At 42.3% G+C, this 23,436-nt stretch overlaps 1 protein-coding gene across 3 annotated transcripts in view; it reads right to left on the reverse strand.

The window, feature by feature from the left end:
- Window positions 1-23,436, reverse strand: part of MNAT1 (MNAT1, CDK activating kinase assembly factor) — a 115,158-nt gene that overhangs the window by 36,540 nt on the left and 55,182 nt on the right. For all 3 annotated transcript variants that reach the window (XM_004936442.5, XM_040701603.2, XM_046942456.1), the window contains exon 7: window positions 146-267. In XM_004936442.5, coding sequence (XP_004936499.1) covers window positions 146-267 — 122 coding nt within the window. The remainder of the gene's footprint in view (window positions 1-145; window positions 268-23,436) is intronic.

A 23,436-nucleotide genomic window follows, 5' to 3' on the forward strand; every position in this document is an offset into this window, starting at 1 on the left:
TGGTTGGGCAGGAAGTCTAATATTTCATTAAGATCCTTTACATACATATATATGTAAAAGAACCTACATGCTGGGAAAGTGAAGATAGTAGCCATCTCAGCTTTAATGCTGTGAAATGGGAATGAAAATCTGCTGTGTTACTTACCCCAGTCTTCCCAAACTTTCAAGCTCTGGAACTGGTGGCCCATATGTCTCCACTTGCAGAGGTTGATACTCATACAAAGTTTCCTCCAGCTTTTGAATGGGAGCTAATGAAATATGCTGACCCTGTTAAAAAAAATAAAAAGAGATAAATAAATGTCCATAAAGCAGGTCATAGTCTTGTTTACACTTATTAAATTCATTGCAAGAACGAGCATAGAGCATCAAGCTGGTCTGGACAAAGACCATCCCCACTAAGGACATACTGTCTACTGCATCGCTCATTTCTTCAAGATTTGAAGTTTTCATTGTGATCTACAGTTTGGAACTCATGTTTCACTATTTGTAGCTATTTGGACAAGATAGGAAGGAAAGGATAAAGTTTTATTGCAGGCAAACTTACCGTTAGAGAGAGCAGCTGCCTCCAGTGTTGCTAGTAAAATTACCAGTAGGTAAAAAAAACTCATTTATCAGAAGTAATATCAAACAAATGTCTCTGAGTGAACCTATTAGATTCTGTAATCAATGAGTTCCTGAAGGCCTTAATTAGAAAGGGAAGCCTCTTTCATTTCTCTCTGCAGACTTTGTAAGCTACAATATATAACGGCTCTCCAGATAAGACTTTTATGGTGCAATACAATTAATTCATTCAGCAAATTCCCATTTGTTTCATAACTAAAAATACAGAAACACACAAGCATAAAATTTTAATTCCACATGGTACTTTTGCAAGCCCTTCAGAACACTGAGAAACTGCTAGACTTTCCTTCCCCTGCTCTCCAAGTCCCTATCACTCCAAGCTCTCACAAAACAGGAGACTTGTGGCTGCAAAGGAGGGGTCAGGAGGATATGAGATAGAGCCAAAGTTAACAGATGTTGCTGCGTGACATTCTACACTGATTTGTTGATCTTTCACACAGTTTCAATTTTCTACTGTATTCTATGGTGCTCACAAAAATTAGCAGCGGCAGCAAAAAGACAGAGCATTGTGAATTCCCCCAAAATAGCCTGGCTTCCCCTACAGAAACTGACCTTCACATCTGCAAAACGCAGGAATTTAGGAAAGTAGTAGTATTGTTCATGTAGACATTTTGTCTGCAACAGGAGATCGGAAACCTTCCATGGTGTAATGCCATGTTTAACCCAGGCTCCCACTGCTGATCACTTACTGAGCTTCAGCTCCCTGGGACTCCTCAAGACGCATCTACTCCCCCAGCTGGGAACTAAAGATTCCTCACGTGGGACACTGGGTTAAAATTAACTAAACAGGAAAAAAAAAGTCAGTAGAAAGGGAAAGCTGATAATTAAATGTGTGGCTGGGGACAATGACCTTCCTGAGATGTCCTATCATGGATTAAGGCTGAACTCTACGGCTCAAGATTTCCATCGAAAAAGCTTTGTGTTTGTGATGGAAACGATAGCTGTGGCCTTTCTGCACTGCTCACAAGGCAGGAGGGGCTGCTGGTAGTGGCGTGCCAGTGTTGGAAACAAAACATGGTGGAGAAAGTTTGCAAGTCAGCCATGAGTCACTCCAACATCCACAGTCACAGCACATTTATTTCTTTGCCACGAGCTATTGCAGCAGCATTAGAACCAGGCAACCACACGTTTTAAAAAGCAGGAAAAGAAAGGTTAAAAATTTAGCCTTAATATTCTTAGGTGGTTTTTTGAGATACAAACGCAGGGTCTCTTTTTACATTGCTAGAAGTTGTCAATTTCCAATCCATTCAAGATGATGAAAATAGCGTACTTTGCAACTCTGCTGATGTGGGCAGATAACATCCATTGTAAGAAACAAATGTTTGAATGAGACATCCATATTTAAAGATTTAACAACCACTGCACCTCCAACCAAAGTGAATGGGAAACACATATCAACATTTTACGTGCGTACCCCCTCATCTGGTGAGTGAAAAGTCTCACTCTTTGCAAATCCTGAGGAATTTTGTTCCAGCCATAGAAAAGAAAATTCAGTTTCAGGCAGAGATCAAAACCTCGATAAATATTTTTGGAAATTACTTGTGTGTGGAAAAAGGGAGCAGCTCAGATTGCAGGAGCCACATCTCTGGAGGGCATCACCAGAACAGCTGCTCGCTGCTCGCAGAGTTGCCATTGGTGCATTCCTAACACTTTTTTAATGAGAGCAACTCCTGCTGACGTTGGCCAAGAGGCGCAGGAAGGCTCCTGACAAACTGACTGGGCTCATCACAAGTCCCTTTCCTCACCATTCATATTGCTGCAGATGCCCATCTCCGTCTGGGAAATCCTGGTAGGATAGGATGAAAATATTTCATCTGTCTTCCTCTGTGGGATTCCCAAGATGCCAGAGGTTGCAAGGGATCACAATGGTTATTTGCTCTCACAGTGGTCAGCTGTTAAGCACAGGTGAGCTGCATCTGGACACTGAGAGGCTGACTGGTCAGCATGCCAGCTGCACGGCAAGCACTGGTCTAAACATTAGGGGAAAGCCACAGAGCCATGGCAGGATCCTTCAATGAGGTATATGCTGCAAAAACAACATACCAAGCTGTCCCAGAGAGCAGGGCTGCATACAAACACTGTCCATCCTTGGGCTGCCAGCATGTTCCTCTATGGTGCCCAAGGACTGCCACTGGCAGCTCAGGCAAAGCTCCTTTTGAACAGCATCCAATCCAGACTTACAGATTTCAGACATCCTATCAGTGAGTTGCTCCAACAGACAATTACTTTCACCATTAAACACAGGCAGCTCATTTCTGGTTTATCAAGCACAGTCTCAAAGCGCTCTTTATCTCCTTGGCCTTCCTCATTCCCATCTCAGGCCAAGGTGTGAGTGTTAGGAAGCATCGTGTGCTCTGGCATGGCAAAGCGACTGCATCTCTTTGGACCTGGCCAGCACATCTGTACCCCAAGGAGATCGTGCAGCTGTGTGACACAGCTCATTTGTTTTCCTTTCCCAAAATCACAACTTTAGCTGATGGGCTTTGGCAACATGGATTAAATTCCACTTAGCAACGGGAAAAATACATAACTGCCTTTTGCAACTGCCCTATAGCTGCTTGGCCTGTAGCTATAGGCTTTTTCCTACAAACTAGATTTTCATCTTCCTTGCCTTGCGAATGGGCTGGAGGGAAGCACAAGAGCCACAAGCCACATTCCTGGCTGAATCTTGGCCAAACCCCACAAGCACACCAGCTCTGTAGGTATTTTGGACATCCAGCAGTTCAGGGCAGGCTGTTTCCTGCTTGTGCAGCCCCACACAATTACATGGGGGTCCCAACATCGAGCTGCACACGTCTGTGCAGAGGGGTCACAATGGAAGTCAATAAAAGTTTACCAATAAAAACATCGCCCTTTATCTTTGCACTGATGTTGGGCTAAGATGCATTTACAATAAATAATGCTGAAAGGTTCCATATGACCAATTCAGGCAGCTAAAATCCTTCTGTCCAGCAGCATTCCCTTTTTGTGTCTCTGTCCTGAGACATCCCTTACTATTGCACAAATGTCTGCTATACTGTCATGTAACTTCAGACATCACAAGAGATAGTAACTATTAGTTAGGACTTAGACAGCATTTTTACAGATCCCCAAACCATCTCGCATCTCTGAGGTAAGACTTATAAATTTCCTGTATTCCACCTAGACAGCCAGTCCTACCTCTTTCCAGCATTAGCAGTCATTTATTAGCATGCTAAAACCAAAATAAAGGCACGAGGTTCAAGACTCTGCTTTTCTCCTGACAAACCTAAGACTGACGTTGTGGTCATGGGTAAGTATCTCTAATTCCCTTTGGATGCTGTAATGTTTGTGTAAAGGAAACTGACAGCATCCAAATGGAGACAGAAAAGACTTCCAAGAACAAAGACAACAGATTTTCCTGCCTCTTCTCCTTCCCACCCTCTATCTTCATGGCATAGAAGTCTTTCTCTGCGATTATTCTAGTCACTATAGCTGCCTTCTACATCTTGGAATGTACAGAACCTCAAAAAAAAAAACAACCCAACCACCAAACACTGCTAATTAGAACAAAGGCATTTGCTTATCCATATAACCTCATGTACAAGATTGCACAGGAACGGATTTGTGAGCAACTGACTTTCCATTTCTGTACTGCATGGTTTTAAATTGAACGAATGGAGGACTGAATTGTGAGGGGTGTGTTAAATAATGGTCTTGTGCTACAAATAAAAAGGATTGATCTCCTTTTTGCTCTTTGACATGCCTTGTTTGAGAGCTCTAACTTTAAACAGTAATTTTGAAAAAAGGAGTCTTTTCTTCATTTCATCCTGTGATGCAACATGGCATTAAGAAAAACAAAGCAAACAAACACCGATTCACAGATTATATACACAGATGCAAAGAGCTGCCCTTGCAGTGGTGAGAAGCTTATCTCAAACAAAAACAGTAAATCCAAACAATGCCCTTCTAGGAAACATCACAGCCCACTTCAGTCTATTAGAGCATTAGAGCTTGTGCAGGGAGGCTTGCCAAATGCCAGGTGTGTCAGCATTTGCCTGCTTGCAGAAAGAGGTTCTTTTAGCATGCCAAGTCCAGAAATTGCAGCTCAACGTGCAGCATTCCCACTGCTTCCCATCCTCTCGTCTCTCACTTTCCCTGGTGCCAAAACTACACCGGCTTCCTGCACCTCCCTCCCTCTGCAGCAAAAGGAAAAACAAGCAGCGGCCTTCCCAGAAACTTGAAGTGCCAAAGAGGAGGAGAAAGCAGAATGACAACACCAAAAATGAACTATTAGGGGAAAAAAGAGGAACAGTTATTCCACAAAAACATCCCCGGGCAAGAGACAGAAGCCAGAGATTGGGGTCATTAAAACTTGTCCAGGCAGTGCATGCTTCTGTACTAGAGGTGGCTGGACAAGATGGTGTGGCTGATCTTTTTGCTTTTCACATTTCCCTCTGCTTAGGAACTTCCCCAGGACTGCTATCAGCGCACTAACAGAATGCACCATGCAGGCAGATAACAGAAACAGCAGTATTTAAGTGCTGAGTCTCACTGGCTCAACTCACAGCAGTGCCGCATTTGGGTGCCACTCCCTGCCCCACTGGATTGCACACACGGAGCTGCTGGCAAGTGTGGATGGAGCTGCACAGCACAGGGCTCCAGGACACGACTGCTGCAGCTCGACCTTACGCAGCGCTGCAGAACTCAGCCCAACCTCTTCTTGCTGCGCTGCACTTGAGCCTGTCATTATCCAAATGCTTGCAAGGAGTGGTAAAACAATACTTTAAATTCCTTCAGTTTTTCAGTACGAGCAGTCTTGGAAAACCACTTCACTTTTAAACTCACGACAGACTCAGCTTTTGTGTATGTATTTCCACGTTAGTAGAATTTCCTTCAGAACAATATTAATGCAAACATCCCAAGCAGTGCAGCCAGAGCCAAGAGTTGGGTTTTCAGTCTCCACCCTCCCCACTTTATTGACAAATCCATGTCAGCAATGCTAATGTGGCTTTCTGATTCTGATTAACTACCTTGTTTGACTACAGTAATACTCAGGAAAAGGAGAATGAAATTGATAGATTTGGAGGGCTCAGTTAATATTATTTTAACCTTTACCCTCCCTGTCTTCCACAGCTTTTTCAAATAAACAAGAAAAATGTCAAACTAAAATGCATAATTCCATTCCCTGGCCTAGGATTCCTACACCAGTGAGGTTTTTCCGAGCACTGAAATATCTGAAACCAACTGTTCTTTCTTCTGCTTTCGAAAACCAACAATAAATTTAATTTCTTTACACAATTGTGAGAAGTGCTAAGGGGATCCCCCAGTAGCTAAGCAGAAAGAGAACAAATGATCTGACACAGAAACCATCAAAATCCATGCAATTTTTTGCTACTGATCTCAAAATGAAGAATGTGACCATGTGTGGCAGGACAAAGATAAAGGACCCACACCCCACTTCCCTCGGGGGCCGATGACTTCAGATGCCTCTTACCAATATGAGTAGATGTAGGCTTTTTTTTTCCCCCCCACAGTAATTTGATTTTGAATGCCAAAATGGATTTAAAAGCTGTGCTTTCTTTACGAATGGCAAGAACACAGCAAGAGCTCATCAGCACAGAAGAAGCTGCTACCAAAGACAGTCACGTATGCGGTCAGTTACATGAAAACCTGTATCTGGGAAATTAACCACATAGTTGCATGTGTTCAGCTATACTTGCCTCCCAGCTTTTCCTTACAACTTTCTGACAGAAATAATTACTTGACCAGACTTATCTTTAAGTTCCTGCCAAAAAGCCACATTTCTCTAATCTCTTGGAAGAAAGTCTACGTCCATTGCATAAGCTGAAATATAACTCTGGTTCAGTGCCAGCATCAGGATTTAGTGACTACTCCTTACAGAAAAGTCTTCTGCCCTTTTTTCCATCCATGGATGACGCTGCCTGTGTGCCACCAGCATCTCGCAGCAAGCTGTCGAAGCACAGCCCTGACCCAGGGGATAGGCTGGATGTTTGTGGGACCGAGTCATGCACTCGTTTTCAGCACTGACTCCACAGCTCTGGCAAGCTTTCCTCAAAATCTCTCACCGCTCAAAGGACAGCACTGTACAACACAAGACAGCACCGTTTCTGGAAAGAGAGGATTAAAACACAATGGTATTTTCATGCAACTTGTGAGCCCGCAGGTCAGCACCCTTGTTTTCAGGGCTCATTTCTCAGTCTTGCTCAGCGCTGGTCCCAACCTGGTCTCAGTTCCTCTGTGCTTATACTCCATTTAGTGCAATGCATCATGCTTATCGTGGCACACCAGCATCTTCTTTCCATACCCCAGAGGCAAGCTTCAGAGAGGGTGACTTGGCATCAGTGTTCTGTGCAGTTTGCTCTGCTGTTTCCCAGTGTGCTATGTCAATATTGCAGCATTAAGCAGAATTAAGCAAACTTTTGTTGCATTTCTACCATCAGACTTCTGGAGCCTCAATCATTTTGATTTGGCTCTCAACAGAGCATAAGCTCTGCAGTAGCCAGTCTAATTACAGGATTATAGGCCTTAATATAATACGGCTTTAAATACTCCCATTAAGGGCCGAATTTTTCAAGGGATGTGAAATAGAAATCAATTTGACAAGTGCCACTTTGTGCATCACGACACGTAACTTTCAGAGAAGAACAGGCACACAATGGGGATCAGAGCACAGCAATAGCTACGCATCACTCACCAGCCAGCAACAATTGCTTGAGCCTCAGTGCAGCTGAACCTGCTGCTGTTCCTGGTGGGCTGCAGTGCAGTTGAGTATTACGCTGATTCGATGCCTCAATTATGCAAGAAAATAATTTAGCACTGTAACTCTGTGAATTCCTGGAGAACAATGGAACTTGCAAAACATAGCTGTTTTATTGGTGAACACGATGGCAGATCATGAACAGCCATATATCACTGTACCCATCGCCCGCTCCTTCCTGGGATCCTCTGCAGCAGCTTCCTCAACCACAAATATCTCCAGCTAAACAATTTCATCCTTAAGGAATGCAGAGTCTGATGGACAATTTTTAAAGAAACACTGCTTAAAATAACACAACTGAACAGAAAGCTGACCTCAGTCTAGAAAAGATGAGAAATTCCATGTGTGAAAATCTGAGACATATTCCCCTATTTTGCTGAGCATACAGCCTAGCCCCAGATAAAGGTTGATAAAGATGCAGAACACCACAACCAGAATGGCTTGTGTCTGAATGATAAAGAAATAAAGTGAGATTCCTTGAATAGCTGGACTTTAAGGAGGGACTGCTAGAAGTTGATAACTCTCTGGCAAAAGCAAGCATGCAAGTTTTTATAGCAATGGGAACAAAGAAAGGAATAAAATACGAAAAGACAATAAAGGCAGATGGGAAGCAAGAAAAGAATAGGAAAAACAGGAGAAGAGCAAGTCTGAATGAACAATCAGCAACGAGGAGACACTCAGAACAACTTCAGCCCAAAGCAGAAAAATGAAGACAGCATCACCACGCATTAGCAGTGCATGACCCATCTTCAAAATATTTATGCTCCACATTTACTATAAATTTTAAATGAAAACTGAAACCTCTCAGCAACATATTTACAAATTACTGCTTTCAGAACAGAGTGGGAAGGAGTTTATTTCCAGCCTTTTTTCTCACTTGCATGCAGAAAGCACTGGAAATAAAACACACGGTTCACGCGCTGCTTTGTAAACGCACGTTAATTTTAATATGAAACTCTCTAGGGCAGAAGCAACTGCGTTACTCACAAATACTCACAAAATGTTCTCTTGTCCTTTTTGAGAGGTTTATTTTCTATCTCTGTTTTAATTGCGTGTAGCAAAATGACACTTGCACCTGAATTACAGAGCAGTGTCGGCTTTCCAAGTGGCGTATAATTCCCGTGGCACCTGAATCCTAGCAGAACTTTGCACAGGATCCCCAGAACTTCACAGGACCAGCAGCTCTATTTGCACGCTCAGGCTGTTCCTGGGAGCGCCGCACCAAGAGTCCCTCTGTGTACTCAGATACTGACACAGCCCCGTGTGTTCCCGTGGTTCCAGGGGCTGCAGATTTGTAGCTCCTTGAAGCACAACAACCAGAAACATCTAAAGCATCCCTAGAACAAGCAAAAAGGAACGGTTCCTGCTGTGAAAAATCGACAGGCTCACTCAGAGGAAAAGAGAAGCGGGCAACAGAATAGCAACATAGTCACACGCTTATTTCACTTAGCCCTAGAAAAAAGCCTATTTATCTATTTAAAACATAAGGAGATGCCTCATCTGTTTTATCTCATTCACTGGCTCCTTTGTGAGTCCCTCAGCTAAAACACTTGTATTCAAATTAAAAAAAAAAAAGCAAGTGTTGCCACAGATTCTGAAAGAGGAGACTGCTGTGAAAGCAACTGCAGCACAAACATCAGATTTCCAGCGAGTTACAGAGGTTGCATGGGTATTTCCTGCTACAGGCTTACAACAAGACAGTTCTGCCTTAAAAACAACACTTCCATTGTAGGAAGAGTGATAAGCTCTGAAATAAGTACTGGATGAACCCACACCAGCGGGATGCCCTGAAATTCAGAGGGAAATCACTGAAATGCAGTGCAGCAAAGGGTGATGAGGGTTTCACTGCAGTCGCATGCCGTGGTTCCTTCTTTCTTTTCGGGGAAGCACCACAACCTAGCCGTACTCCAAGGAAAGGGAAGCTCCAAGAACAGGTATTAAAGCATTTGTTAATCAAAGGACTAAACATATGTAAGCCAAAGAAATGAAAGCTTGCCCGTATGTTATTTCCATGCAGGAAAATAGGCACTGAGCTCTCCGCACACGATGCAAATGTCCAACTCTGGCTCGGGGCAGATGCTGTTCTGAGAAACAATCCAAAATGAGCTGATCATTTGAATTCCCTTAAAACTCTCAATATTGAGCCAAATATAGCAAAGCAGAGCTTACTGCACGGCTTAAAAAGCCACGTCCAGCACTTTTCTGCATTTAAAAACTGTAATTTAACTTTACCTGTAGGAGAGAAAAAAAAGAAAACCAAGCTCATTTTCTCAACTCTGAACTACGAAGTCCGAATCCCTACATAAGAAGTAATAAAAATAGTTCGGTTTCTGGTAGCAATAACAAAAATGTGGGCAAGATTAATTCTTACACTTTTATGGCAAACAATCTAAAGCAGATGTTTGAGAATAAAAGCGAGATGTCAAAGTAGTTAATAGGAGCGTTTCAAAACCAAACACAACAGGACAACTTGCAGCTTTATGTGCTTATATAAAACTCTAAATCAGCTCAGCCAGCTTCCACCCTTAGTTCTTCTCTATTCTATGGAGCTTCACAGTTACCAGTAACGTTACATTCAGGTCTAACACACTACGGATCCACGTCTCCCAAAGGAAGGTAACAGGACAGAAGTGAGCTTTGCTGATTAGAGATCGACTGCTGAATCGGGACCTTTGTGGTTTGAATCACCAGGATCTCTGGAATAAAGTTCCCGTCTTTAGGAGACAGAATATGTTTTAAAGATAGCTAAAAAAAGTTCTGCTTCTATTTACACTTCCTCCGGAATACTCTGTTTTAAGACAGAGATCAAACTTCATGTTGAAAGGTCAAAAATCAACATATGCATTCCTGAGAATCAGACTTCAAATACCCATTTGAAGTTATCCACACTTTCTTGTTTGTGAGTTCAAAGAATCGCCGATCATAAAGCAAACTTCGAGATATTAAATCTTCCAAGTACAAATTTCACAAAAGACAATGTGTGCACGCAGGAGAATTGAGTTCTTCTACATTTAATATGGCACAAGTTTGTATAAGGTAACCATAAGCACACCCTTTTCAAATGAAACTAGCTTTTATTGTGAACACGAAAGACACTGTGTTAACTTAAAACACCATTCACTCAGATGTGCTTTCCAAAACGCCTTAAGCAGGATTATATTGATTTAAATAAAGTAAATTAGGCAAGTTTTTGCACTCAAGCTTCCCACACAAATAGGATTTGCCAAGCCCTTTGAGTTTAATCAGCGGTACAATCACACAGGTACACAAGAGACTGACTAAGCACACGCGCATGCACTTCTGGACTCACCAGCCAAGCTGATTTTCTGGCCAGCTATGAAGATCTGCCTTCTGAGCTATCAGCCCCAATCTCCATCTACCTGGAAGCCATCCACCAGGCAACACTGGGCTGCCCTGCATCTGCTTTGCCGTTCCACTCCATTACACGAAACACTAACCCTTCCTCACCGGCATGGGGTAACTGATACTGTATCAGTGAAGTTAATGGGAGCAAATCAGAAAGCCTTGAGTACTGTGAATAATGATATTTTGTTGTGTTTCCTTTCCCAAGAGCAGGCACTTGGGGGGGGGGGGGGGGGGGGGGGGGGGGGGGGGAGGGAGAAGGTATTCTCCTCCTCTACCCTGCCCCAATTTCACTGCAAGCTGCTTAAGAAGCCTTCAGCACACTCATCTTTATACAGAGTGGGATTTTGCTTTTTTATTTAAGTCTCCAAGATCTGCCAAGAAAGGTAATATGTACAACTCATGAAAACTGTATTCGCAGCAACAGATAGCTTTAAAAATAAAAATCACCACCAGCTTAACTGGCTTTGCCCTAACTCTGGGCATACACCGTTTTCAATCAATAATGGACTGAAAGCCATGTTTTTGCCCTTGACTTCACATTAATCTTGGGTCCCAGTGAAACCACAACTCCGTATCAAGTTTTCTCTCTCCATCTCCTTTTCACAGCCGCCACTGAGTAGCTGAAACGTCTATTGGTAGGACAGAGCACTGAAACCTGCAGCATCTGAGAGGTCTGCAAGGAAAACAGCTCACCTTAGGAAGCTGTCTCATCTCAGACTCACCTGCAGGAGTGGCTATGGCAGCCTGCCCTGGGGCGTTAGCAGAAGCTGGGAGTCACAGCCACTGCTTGCTGCTATCCAGACAAGGAAATTCAGACTTAATCTTCCTTATTTTAAACATATACCAAAAGGCAATCGTGCAGTGATACTCTTTAAGTCATACAGTCACAGCAAACGAGCAGCTCAGTCAGGATAACACATCACAGAATGCACATACGTTTGTTTCTATCAGATGCTACAGTTTGCTTTTTATTATTATCTATAATGTACTTGGTTGTGTATAGTGTACGTGCACGCTGCTTATTTAGTCTAAAAAATAACCAAGTCTCAGTTAATAAGAGTGCCGACTGCAGTGCTTGGATAGTGCACTCTGAAAGGAGATGCTTTTTGTGCTCATAGCCACTTCTGTCACATATGCATATACCCTGATACACAAGTAACCCAGCACAGTAATTACACAGTTCTTAACAAATGCTATCAGTGCACATTTTGCAACACTCTATAATGCCCCATTCCTGTGAGGGTTTACACACAGGCTTCAGTCAAAGGCATTTCAAGCCAACAAATCTATTTGCTATGAGGAAATTTCATCAGACGCTTATTTGGGGCTTAGACACAGATGCTAAGTTGAATCAACATTACCAAAAATTACTCATTTTAGGCACAGAAGGCAAAAGAAGCAGTCCCATGCTGATTGCTTCGCCTGGATGGCGGCCTGCAAGTCCAGTCCGACAGAGCCCAGCAAGCCTAAACGCGACTGCGTAAACTGAGCCCATCCGTTCGGCTGCAATTACCGATGGCAGGAACCACAACGGCCTAGGAAGCAGGGGCTTGCAGAAACAGGCCTTGAGAGAAGCAGCCAGCACCCTGACAGCCCCAATCCCCGCTGCGTCCCCTGGCAGCCCACGCACACTGCTTGGAAGCCAAGCAGCTCGCTCAGGCCGTGCTGGGCCCGCAGAGTGCTGCCGGCCATCGGTAGCCCTCAGGGCTGAGCACACAGCAACGATGGAGTAATGGAGCTAAGAGTGAAGCGAGGATGAGGACGTGCTTGCTTCGTTTCATAGCTTAAGGGTTTTCTGGGTCAGAGCCAGGATGATCTGCAGCTTATGTGAGCAGGCTCCTTTAGATCACCTTTAGATGATCATTTTAGATCATCACCACCTTGATGATCACCTTTAGATCATCATTTTAACGTGACTATTGCCATGATCAGGCTGGCTTGTCCACTAAGGCAGACTTGTGGAAGCTTACAGTAAGATGAATACTACCAGACCATTAAGTTGCTTGGGCCATTTTTGAAGCAAACACCCACTTCTGAAACTGATTAAAACATGCTTAGCCGTGCCTCTTTAATTGCAGGTGGGCATCAAGAGAGTAATACAAAGCAAGAGAAATTTTAAGAAGTAGATAGGGCTTCCGAGTACCTGCTTAAGAGTAGTAATTCATTACATACAACATCTTAATTTTATTACCTGGGCCCCAATTCCACAGCCTACACAAATTGAGAAAACAGTCTCATTAGGGATTATGTATAATTGGGTCCATTACTCGGACAAACTGTATCGAGCATCCTTAAGAAGCTAATTTACAGTGACAGTTTCCAAATTTCTCTGATTATGTCTTTAAAACATTAAAAAGAAGATAGCAGACAGTTGTAAATCATACAAACACGCAGCCGCAGCAACCCATACTATTTTAAGAAGTAGAGCAAAGAAGCGATTCACCTCAATAGCCATTGAATTAACTGCATTTACTGCAGGGCCTTATTTGACTAAATCATACCTCAGCGCTGGACAGTGCGTCTAACACTGGTCTCCATAGTAAAAAATAAAATATCACAAAATGCAATGCAGGCAAATCAGAATCCTCTGTAAAGTGACATTTGGGGCATCGATACGTAATGCACCTAATCACATCAAAGCAACCTGAAAATCTGCTCTCTTTTGCAACCCACATCAGATTTATTTAATTTCTGCATTTACTAAGCTGCATAAACGGCCATTTGATGCAATCAGTGCAGTTCCATTTAAAGAATAACACATCACAGCGCTCTTAAGTCTTTTTGGAAATACCTCTGTTGCCCAGAAGCACAAGGCTTCCACCAGTTGCTGCTCCACATGCTATTGCCAATCAGCTGCATTTGCTGTAGCGCATTCCAAATTTTACTAATTAATCTCTGCACTAAGCCCCACCAATGGCCGGTTGCCATTTGAAATGATCATCATCTTTTATTTAAAGACATAGCGACCCTGTGGTCAGGCTCAGACCTTACTTTAAAACAAAGTGCTCCCAGTTTCAGACAACCTGATCCACTGCAATGACGAGTTGAGTTTATTTTTTTAACTGGACAAAGAAAGCACCCTCATGCAATCATTAACAGTTTAAGTGCTTATACTAAGCATACTAAATTATTTCAGTGTTCGTTGGCAAGAATTGAGAAAAATCTTACATTTTCATCTGGGAGTTACAATCAGCAGAAGGTACAAGATGCAAACTCCTGCAAGAAAAGACCACTCACCCTTGCAAAGCAGGCTTTGAAGCTGTGTTTTAAAGACTCCAGCTTATTGCTACATTTCATATGAGGTTTTAAATATTGATTTCACACAGACCAATCGCTCACGCTATTGTTATAGGCTGCTCTCATTCAGCAGTGCATGTGAGCTCTGTGACCTTCACAATGACCTCTACAAAAGCAGTTGTGCATTTTAGTGTGGTGTAAATCCTCACAGACAAGTCGAACCTGTTCTTTTTGGCATCCAGCCCTTCAGATGAATACTCTGCTGAGATTTATTATGAAAGGGGAATGAAGGGGCATTATTGCACAACAGTCATCCCTCTCATACAGAGAAAGTCTATCTTTTACAACTTCTAAAGGCTTTTAAATAAACAGATTTTCTTTATTACACAAATTGTTCTTACTCTCAAATTTTTCTGCAACTAAAATTCACTGTCATTTACCAAAATGAGGATATGCCCAGAAAAAGCATGTGTGTGAAGGTGTTTTTTATTATCATTAATAAATAGTATTCATACTTCCTGTTACTATACACCAGGGATTGGTGTTTCCTAGCACTCCATTCAGTTACAACACTGAAGTATTATTCCACATTGTAGCAACACACACTGCCTTAAAAGGGGACATTAATTACTTTTGTAATGCCACGAAGTTGCTGCAGGATATTAGACTGTCTCCATAGGAAACACACTGCTATGGTAAAATGATGAATGACAACATTTGCAGGTTTTTAATTAGATTTCAGAAGAGTAGGAAAGCATCGACAAAGTTATTTTCCATGCTGTCAACTTAATACTTCGCAAGCCCAAATGCAGATAAAATAGAAGACTGAGTTTAGAAATGTAAATTTTAAGTACTAATTACGAAAGGGACAAGTTTTATAAATTCAATGAACCCGCTAGAACAGAGTAGTAAGTGTATCATTCACATCATCCACCTTCCTTCGTATTTCCTCATTGATTTTTCAACATGTCCTGTTGGGGAAGACAGTGAAACCAAAACAAAACCCACCCAAAGCTGCATTGATACTCCATTCCAAAAACTCATGTTCAAACTAGCTTCATCTGATAGCCTCTTGGAATCAACTTGAAGCATTTTGATTGAAACAAACACTCTCTTATCTAAACCTCTGAATTCCCCTAAGAAGTTCCTTTCCCCTGCAATGGGAGCAGCCACAGACAAGTGACGGTGCACACACACGTGGCAGTCATCTGTTTTTTTCAGCCCAAGCCCCTGTCCCTCCCCTTGTCTCACATTCACTAACACACAGGCTATCAGGTATGGCCTTCCTAAAGCCTCCCCTGGTCTTTCCTTAGCTTTCCTCCTCCTCCTTTCCCATCAGTGAAATCAAACACAACAGTGCACAACCGCGAACATTTCCCTATACAAGTAAAAAAAGAAATGTGCCACCGTTCCATCTTTCCCAAGTTCATATTGCACCTTCATAGCATCAGAGCTGCAGAGGTCTTCCTTACATAACATTCAGCCAGAATTTCTACCAAATAAATGTACTTTCCCTCTGTAGGTCCTCATCTGCTACCTTAAAAACAGTCCACTCATGGATTTCCAAGCCTGATAATACCACTAGGATGGATTAGAGATAGCCTGAAGGTAATCGAAGATGAATCAGCATGATATGCAGTGTTTTACTTAAGAATCAAGTATCCTGAGTGCTAATGAGAGGTTTCTTCCTACAGAAGAAAATCCACGTTTTGAAAAGCTGCAGTGGTCGTGTACTCTCCATAAATAAAAATAAATTAGAAATAAAAATTCAGCTGTATTTATACTTCATTCTTCACAGAAACAAAAACAAACAGGAAAAAAAAAAGCCCAGCTACAGCCATTATCTTACTTAAGGTTTAAGAGCAACCAACAGTTAAATGAGTACAACACTTCTTTTGCTTTCAGTGTCACGTATTTGTTTGATTTTGTATCCGAAATTAACCAACCAGATGTAAGTTATGTTTTATGCTGCTTTTTAACATAAGCTGTACACAACACTATCAGTAAAACTATACTAATGGAACACTATGCTTAAAGGTGTTTTTTTGTGTTGGTTGGTTGGTTTTTTTTGTTTTTTGGGGGTTTTTCTTCTTATTCCAAACGTTTCATTTTCTTGAATGGTCTTACCCTGTCTAGGCTTCAGGTTCTATATAAATCAAAATGGGAATTCAAGCTCAAGGCATCTCACAAAGGAGTACATAGAATAAATAAGTGAAAACTGAATGGGTGAAGATGAAGGAGGCAGATAGTTTCCATTGTAATCCCCCATACATCCTCCCATCAGCTCTGAAGCCAAGCCATCTTCCTCTCCCCACGCAATGAATAAAACCCTAATAACGCACTAGTAGGAACAAATGCAAAAGGGAATCCTTGGTATGCACGCACAGCTAAGATGGTGCCAACAGACATTAAACACCAGGATATAGATGTTGAAGTTCTATGCCAAGTTCTCTCCTGTCAAGCAGACCACATGATAGCCCTCCAACTTCATCCATATGACAGCGTGCCAGTGGCTGGTGGGAAATCCTTACAACAAAGCTCCTTGAATTATGCTTTTTCTGAACTGCAGTTATGAACCAGCTCAAAACTCACTCCAAAAGAAAGCAAAGAAAATGGTGCCACTTCCAGTATCGTTACCATCAGCTTTCACAGAAACTGCTGCCCTTTTGGAAAGGCATGAGCTTCTTTGATTATTTACTAATGGATTATTCCTCAAACTTTACTTGTATGAGCTCTAAGATCCTACTGCTCTAAGGGCAGCATTACAGCTGGAAAGCTTTATATATAGTTTTGGATGGATGTGGCTTTTTTCCCCCCCACTAGCCGTGTCTGCATGCCCACAGGTACACAAATACAGGCAGCCCTAAACCCTGGTGCCAAAGAGTGCCTAACGATGGCAAGGATCAGATGCCCACATCGATCCCGTTTAGATCTGTCAGCAAGTCTACATGGCACAGAGCAAAAGGTCTTGTTTACTTGAGCACTGCTTGTGACAGTCTTGCAGGGGATCACGTTTCTGTCATTCTCTTTCTCTGCTTTAGAGAAAAGAGCAGTACTGCCTTTATTCATGCCTCTCTTTCAAGAGATGAAACAAGAGAATAGCCCTCAGATCTAAAAATACATGATTCTTTACTGCTGCCCACAACATTTGGTTCTGAATTGCTCCTCCCTCCAACCTACTTACCTGCCCTTCCCTGTTCCACTGTAACAGTTCCCCCTGCACAACCCTTCAGTGCACTATCTACCTTGCCCAGGATCTTCTTAATGTCTCAGAGTAACACAAGAATCATTATACTGACACAAACCCATCATTTCATGTTCTACTAATCCTTGCAAAGGTTGCAAGTTCCAGTGTCCTGGCCTCCATCCAGCTAATTGAGATGGATTGTTCCATATGTGCTCTCTGTCCCTCCATTTCCTGTCCGTACCACTACTCACATTTGTCTGAGTGAGTCAAAGCAGGTTTCTTTGTTTCCAAAATATTCTTAATTATCCTACATTTTTAAAGAGAACCTACATAAAATACAACATTTACACTATGTTACTGTCTTCCCTGCAAGAGGCTGAGGATGTTTTGCTCTGCCACACATTCTGATGGAATTGCAACACGTCACAAGTTATGCCTGGCTCCCCCATTTCCCCAAAATACAGTTACCTCTGTGGCAGCTATGCTTAGGCAAAGCAGAACAATAAACTACAACAATAACTTATCCACTAATAAATATTTCGTATTTAGGATGCTCTTCTTTTAAAAAGTTAGGAGGAACGAACACAAGCAAAACTTTCAGAGACCAACACACTCATTCAGGAGGATGACTTCTCTTTCATTAGCAGCCAATGTTGTCAATAATTCTTTCCAGCAACACCCTGACTGACACACTGAATCCAGACTAGGTATGTATGGGGAAAGTCACCTTTTCATGTCCAACACTGATTGCCTAAAACAATATTCCCTTCTCCCACCCTCTGCACCTGAACAAACATTCTTCAGGAAAATTATTATTGAAGTCTTCTTGGTACAGAACATCATCTCTTTGATCCAAAATATCTTTTACTGCAAGTATCCTAGTACAATATGAGAGTATATTGTATGGCTGACTACTGGAAACTCAGGCCCCGAGTAAACCTTTGAAAAAACATCTTTATTTTTAAATCTATTTTTCATTTGTAAACGTGCTATTTTAAACTTCAGAAGTTGAGTAATTTGTCCACTATGGTGTCTTACATGCAAGCATAGATGCAGAAAGGAAGTGGCTGCTACACAGCACGCCCAGCACAGCCCCAATCAACATGCTGAACATTTTTTTCCTTGTAGGGAATTAAGGTATTAGCAAAGATGGTGCATCTCAGAGATTAAATCAAAACAGAAGATGCTGTGGGGAAACAGAGGTCTTGCATGTACGCCCCTGTCTACAGCCAGAATCCCTGTTATAAAGCAAGTGGGTTGTCATGTTCAAAACCATCCAAGTGTGCATACAATCCTGCTGCCCTCTGAGATCAGACCTTACACAGGAACTTCTCCAGCCAGATGTGTGACAGAACACTTGTCCTGGTTTCAGTTGGGATAAATTTCTTCATAGCACCTGGTTGTGCAATGGTTTGGATTTAGAATGAAAATAGCACGATAATAGCAGTGTTGGTGAGCAGTGCCTACACTAAGTCAAAGACTTTCCAGCTTCTAGTGCTGCCCTACCAGCAAGAAGGCTGGGGGTGCACAAGGAGTTGGGTAGGACAGAACCAGGACAGCTGACCCGGACCAGTCAAAGGAATATCCCATATCATACGGTGTCATGCTGAACAGTAAAACTGGGGACGCTGGCCAGGAGAGCTGCCACTGTTTGGGGGGTGGCTGGGCATCAGTCAGCAGGTGATGAGCAATTGCACTGTACATTGATTGTTTGGGTTTGGTTGTTTTTGTGGTCTCTTTTTATCCTCTTTTCTATCTTATCAAACTGTCCTTATCTCAACCCCTGAATTCTCATACACATTTTTTTCCCAGTTCTTTCCACTGTCCCACTGGAGTGCAGTAATAAGCAACAGTTGTGTGATGCTTAGCTGTCTACCAAGCAAACCACAACTACATCCATTCCCCAAATCCTTCCATCACTGAGCTCTCCTAAAAATCCCAACCCCATACAGGAACTCCTTAGCCTTTCCTGCTCCTCCTACTGTACTCTCATTCCCACCTTTCTGCCAAACTGCCCCAAGTCCCCTGTCAGAGTGACAACCCCACATTTCCTATCTCTTTGTTCTCCCCAGAGCATCTCCTATCAAAATCCCTTTCTTCTCCCCCATCCATCACTTTCTGCCCTGTGCTTCCCCATCCCTAAAATACCCTGAACCCATGCTCCATCCTGACACCACTGTTACTGCTACCAGGATTGGATACTGAACTTTCCATGTCTCTTCCGGTGATCATCTCCCACTACAATCACTCCTTTTATCCTTTAGGTTCTCTTTGCATGACATTCCAACGAGAATGCAGGGCTGTACTTGTGCAAAATTTGTCTGAATAAGATACAAGCAAAGAAGATGACAAAGGCAAAGAAGAGACCTTCTAACAATGCTGCAAAGGTGAACAGGCTTTACAACATGGGCAGACAGATGGTTCAGGCCTCCTCCACTCTGGGCTCAACAAACCCAGGGGCCCCAGCTGCTCCTCATACATCTTCTCCCCCAGACCCTCCCCCATCTTCGTAGCCCTCCTTTGGAGGCTCTATAATAGTAAGAGCTCCATGTCTTTGTAAGAAATGGGAGTAGCTGAGAATAAAACTAATCTGTGAGGTAAGTCTCACATGTGCCTAAGAGGCAAGCGTCTCCAAGACAGATGCAATCCAGCTGACAGCCGACTCGGAGGAATCTGTGAGCCCATTCCCCAGCTCTGCCATTCCAGGCTGTCAGCCCTCCCTCAGGTAAACAATAGAGGGGATCATGGAATGACACAAAGCTGCTTTGATCAGCAGCAACAGAAGATTAAAAGAAAACCTGTAGTGTTCTCACAAATGCTAAGTGCTACGAAAATGGGACTATAACAGGAAGAGCTCACATTTTTCTGTGCACATACAAAAATTCAATCTTTTAACATGACTAAATGGCTCCAAATCTTTCTTTGCTCTTACTACAGCTCCTTCAATATTTTTACTTCTCTCTGTAAATGTATTTTCCTAATTCTGAAGAGTCCTTTACCAGTTGATAAATGTAATTCATATCTAGTCTGTAGAGCAGAGACAAACTACCAGAGAATTGCAAAAGAAATCAAGTATTTGATTGTTAAGCAACAATTAAGACATCTGGACTTCTTTTCTAGATGTAAATTCTAAAACATCTAGTTCTGTGAAGTCCTCTTACCTCATCACCTTGAAGTACACAACAAGTTTCTACATGGAGTCAGAGAGCAACCTGCTTTTTGCATGCATGAAGACAGAGCACAAACTAATGAACCTGCCCTGTGTCAAGGAAATGCATTAATAAAGCTTCCCCTAAAACGTAAAGGCAAAGGCAATGAGCTGCTACCAGAAGAGGTCTGGGGAGACTGCTGAGCCTCCATCTCAGAAGGTCTTTAGGAACAGGTTAGACAAGTCCCTGTCAGGAACACTTAAGTATCACCAAACCCTCAAAGCAGAAGGAAGGACTCATGACCTCAGGACCTCTGAAAAGCACTGTAATTATACAGTTCCACAAGTAACAACTGCAATTATGGTACCAAGTTTCACATCTTATTCATTTTTCTTACTAGACCAAAAGTTCCTCTGTTTATGAGGGAATTTGTCCTCTCTTCATTTTTAATATCATCTCTAGCAAGATTTCAGGAGATGGACGCAATGATCCTTGTGGATCCCTTCCAACTCAGGATACAATGAGACAGGTTGCAACCATGCTTTCATAAAAGGTATTTACCTCTCCATGAGTCTATCACTACCATCTGGTATGCTTATTTTTATAGAGTGCATCAAGCACTACCATTTAACCTTTTGCATTAAGAAATGTGGTTCGATAACTTTGTGCTGTTCTTTTAGCATGTACTTTAATATTGGGCATTCATGATGCATGCAACTCTTGGCCAAAGCAGAGCATCAAAATGGCATACAAACACTAACTTGTATCTTGTTAAAAAGAACAGCAGCACCAAAAAGTTATATTGGAACAATCTACTAATGTGTTTACATTATATGAGTGATTTGCTGTTCCTTCACGAGGCATGTAGGAAGTCAGCACTTCTCAAATGTGTAAAGTATTTCCATGTGCTTAAAGCACAATCTTTCCAAAACAAACAATGATTGAGAAATTTTTTATTATTCTTTATTTTCTTGCCAGCTGTTTTTTTGGACTCCCCTCTCAGCCACCTTCTTTCTTTCAGCCAGATCTCTCCTTATTGCTCACAGTAACACCTACTCAAGCAATAGCTTATTCAGAGCTATAAGACTCAGAAATGGGAACATCTCAGTCTGATTTAAGTGGTATTTTCCTCAGATCAGTTTACAATGTGTCTTTGTGCTACTGTTGCAAGCATTAGGTCTGGTTGGTTGTCAGGATGGAACTTGGGCATCCTACAGTGGAACCTAGAGGCCATTTCTTGCTGCCTTCTCTCAGTGCTGCTCCAGGCAAAGGAGCAGAGCTGACCAAAGCACCCCAGCAGCCTTCTCCCTGTGAGCCTATTCCTAAGAAACACTTGTTTTGTGTGACTAAAGCAATGTACTTACTGCTTGAGGCACACAGATGTACTGCTGAAATTTCATGGTGAAGAGGCAGGCAAGTGAACCCTTGAGCAACTCTCTAAATTAAATATGGAGGAGGAGGGAGAAATAAATGAATAAAATAAGGGAAGAACACTTCCATTTCAAAAAGCACCAGATAAATGGCAGATGCACTACACCACTAGCTAGAGCCACTAACTTCACTAATATATACATTTGTCTCATTGTTCGCTCCTGTACAATTAACAGCTTTGGCATTATTTCATTCACTAAATTCCATTCATTACAGCTGTGCAAACTTCTGGGCTGAATTCGTATTTATACTGTACGTGTATATAAACATGTGCTGATTTAGCCATGGAAAGGAGCCTTAAAGCGAATGTACAAATATTTATTCTAACAGATCGGTATAAAAGAGCCCAACCATAAAACAGAATCAGGGCAAGTGGTTCTGATTATGTCTGCGCTCCAAACTGTTTAATTTTGACTATGGCATCTTTCCTAAGGCATTCCAAACATTAATCCTGCAAAGAGATACAGCAAGACATTGAACCGCATTTTCTAAATCCAGCCTCCTTTTCCAAGGCCAACACCATATAAATGAAAGGAAGGGAAATGATAAATACTATCATTTACTTTGCTTTTCTTTCCCCAAAAACATTTCTTACCTACATTTAGAAAAACACTCATTAAGTGAATATAATGTGCTTCATGTTTACACACTTTGATATAATAGTCATTACACAGCAAGCCCAGAACCCAATTAAATGTTTTAGGCTTTAGTTTGTGGGTTGGAGTGCACACGAAGCATTCTGATGATAGAACAGTTCTAAATAAAGTGTACCTGGCATACACTTCAAAAACAGAGTTCAAATATTTAAGCACAGTTCTGCATGTATGCGTTCAAAGCTTAACATAACATCTTTAAATAGCAGGCTAAGAGATTCGGGGCAACAAAGATATTTACTACTGCTAATCATTCTCCATCACACCACTCTGAAGTTGCAGGTACATTGTATATATAACACTGTGGGACTGAAGTGAGCACCTTATGGGTCACAGCACTCAAAATCCAGCACTTCAGCCTTAAACTGAATTCTGCCATTCAGCATTTTTTGTGTCCCTTCATTCATACGTTTGGTTTCTATATGTATTGTCAGAGATCCAACAGTCACCGTTTCTTCTTCCTTCTTCACTTATCAGAAACAGATATCCTTCCCACCAGATCAATGCAATGTTCATTGCTGAAAACAAGTTATTGCTAACGATGGCAACAATTCAAAGCTAAAGCAACATGCAGTATTCTTTCTAGACGTTATGATGAAGTGCTGAGGAAGCGCAGATTCCCACTTGCAGAGCTGGTGTTACACTGATGTACATGTGCACCAAACAGGCAACCCTTGAATGTCCACCCCAAAGAAGTGCTGTTTCTTTCAGTATCTCACCCAGAGACCTGCTCGAAAGTGCTGCAAAGCAAATCCCCTCACTGGCACATCCTATTTCCTCTGCAGTGGGACTCTTTCATGGGGCTGCTGCCCAGCCCACTGTGCCTAAGCACTGAGCTGGGACACAGCTATGTGTGTGCAGGCACTGACACTGCGAGGGGAACGAAGCAGCCTCGTGGTACAGATTCAACCACTGACTCCTGCTGGAGCTCCAGACAGTGTTCAGGGCTGCTGAGAAGTGTTACTCTTACATGCATGCTTCCTAAAACCAGTGTGCCTATTCTGAGAGAATCCGTACACCTGAACACATTACTCCCACTTGAAAAAGTGTTGC

Source organism: Gallus gallus, chromosome 5 (assembly GCF_016699485.2).
Source record: "Gallus gallus isolate bGalGal1 chromosome 5, bGalGal1.mat.broiler.GRCg7b, whole genome shotgun sequence".
Taxonomy (NCBI): Eukaryota; Metazoa; Chordata; class Aves; order Galliformes; family Phasianidae; genus Gallus; species Gallus gallus.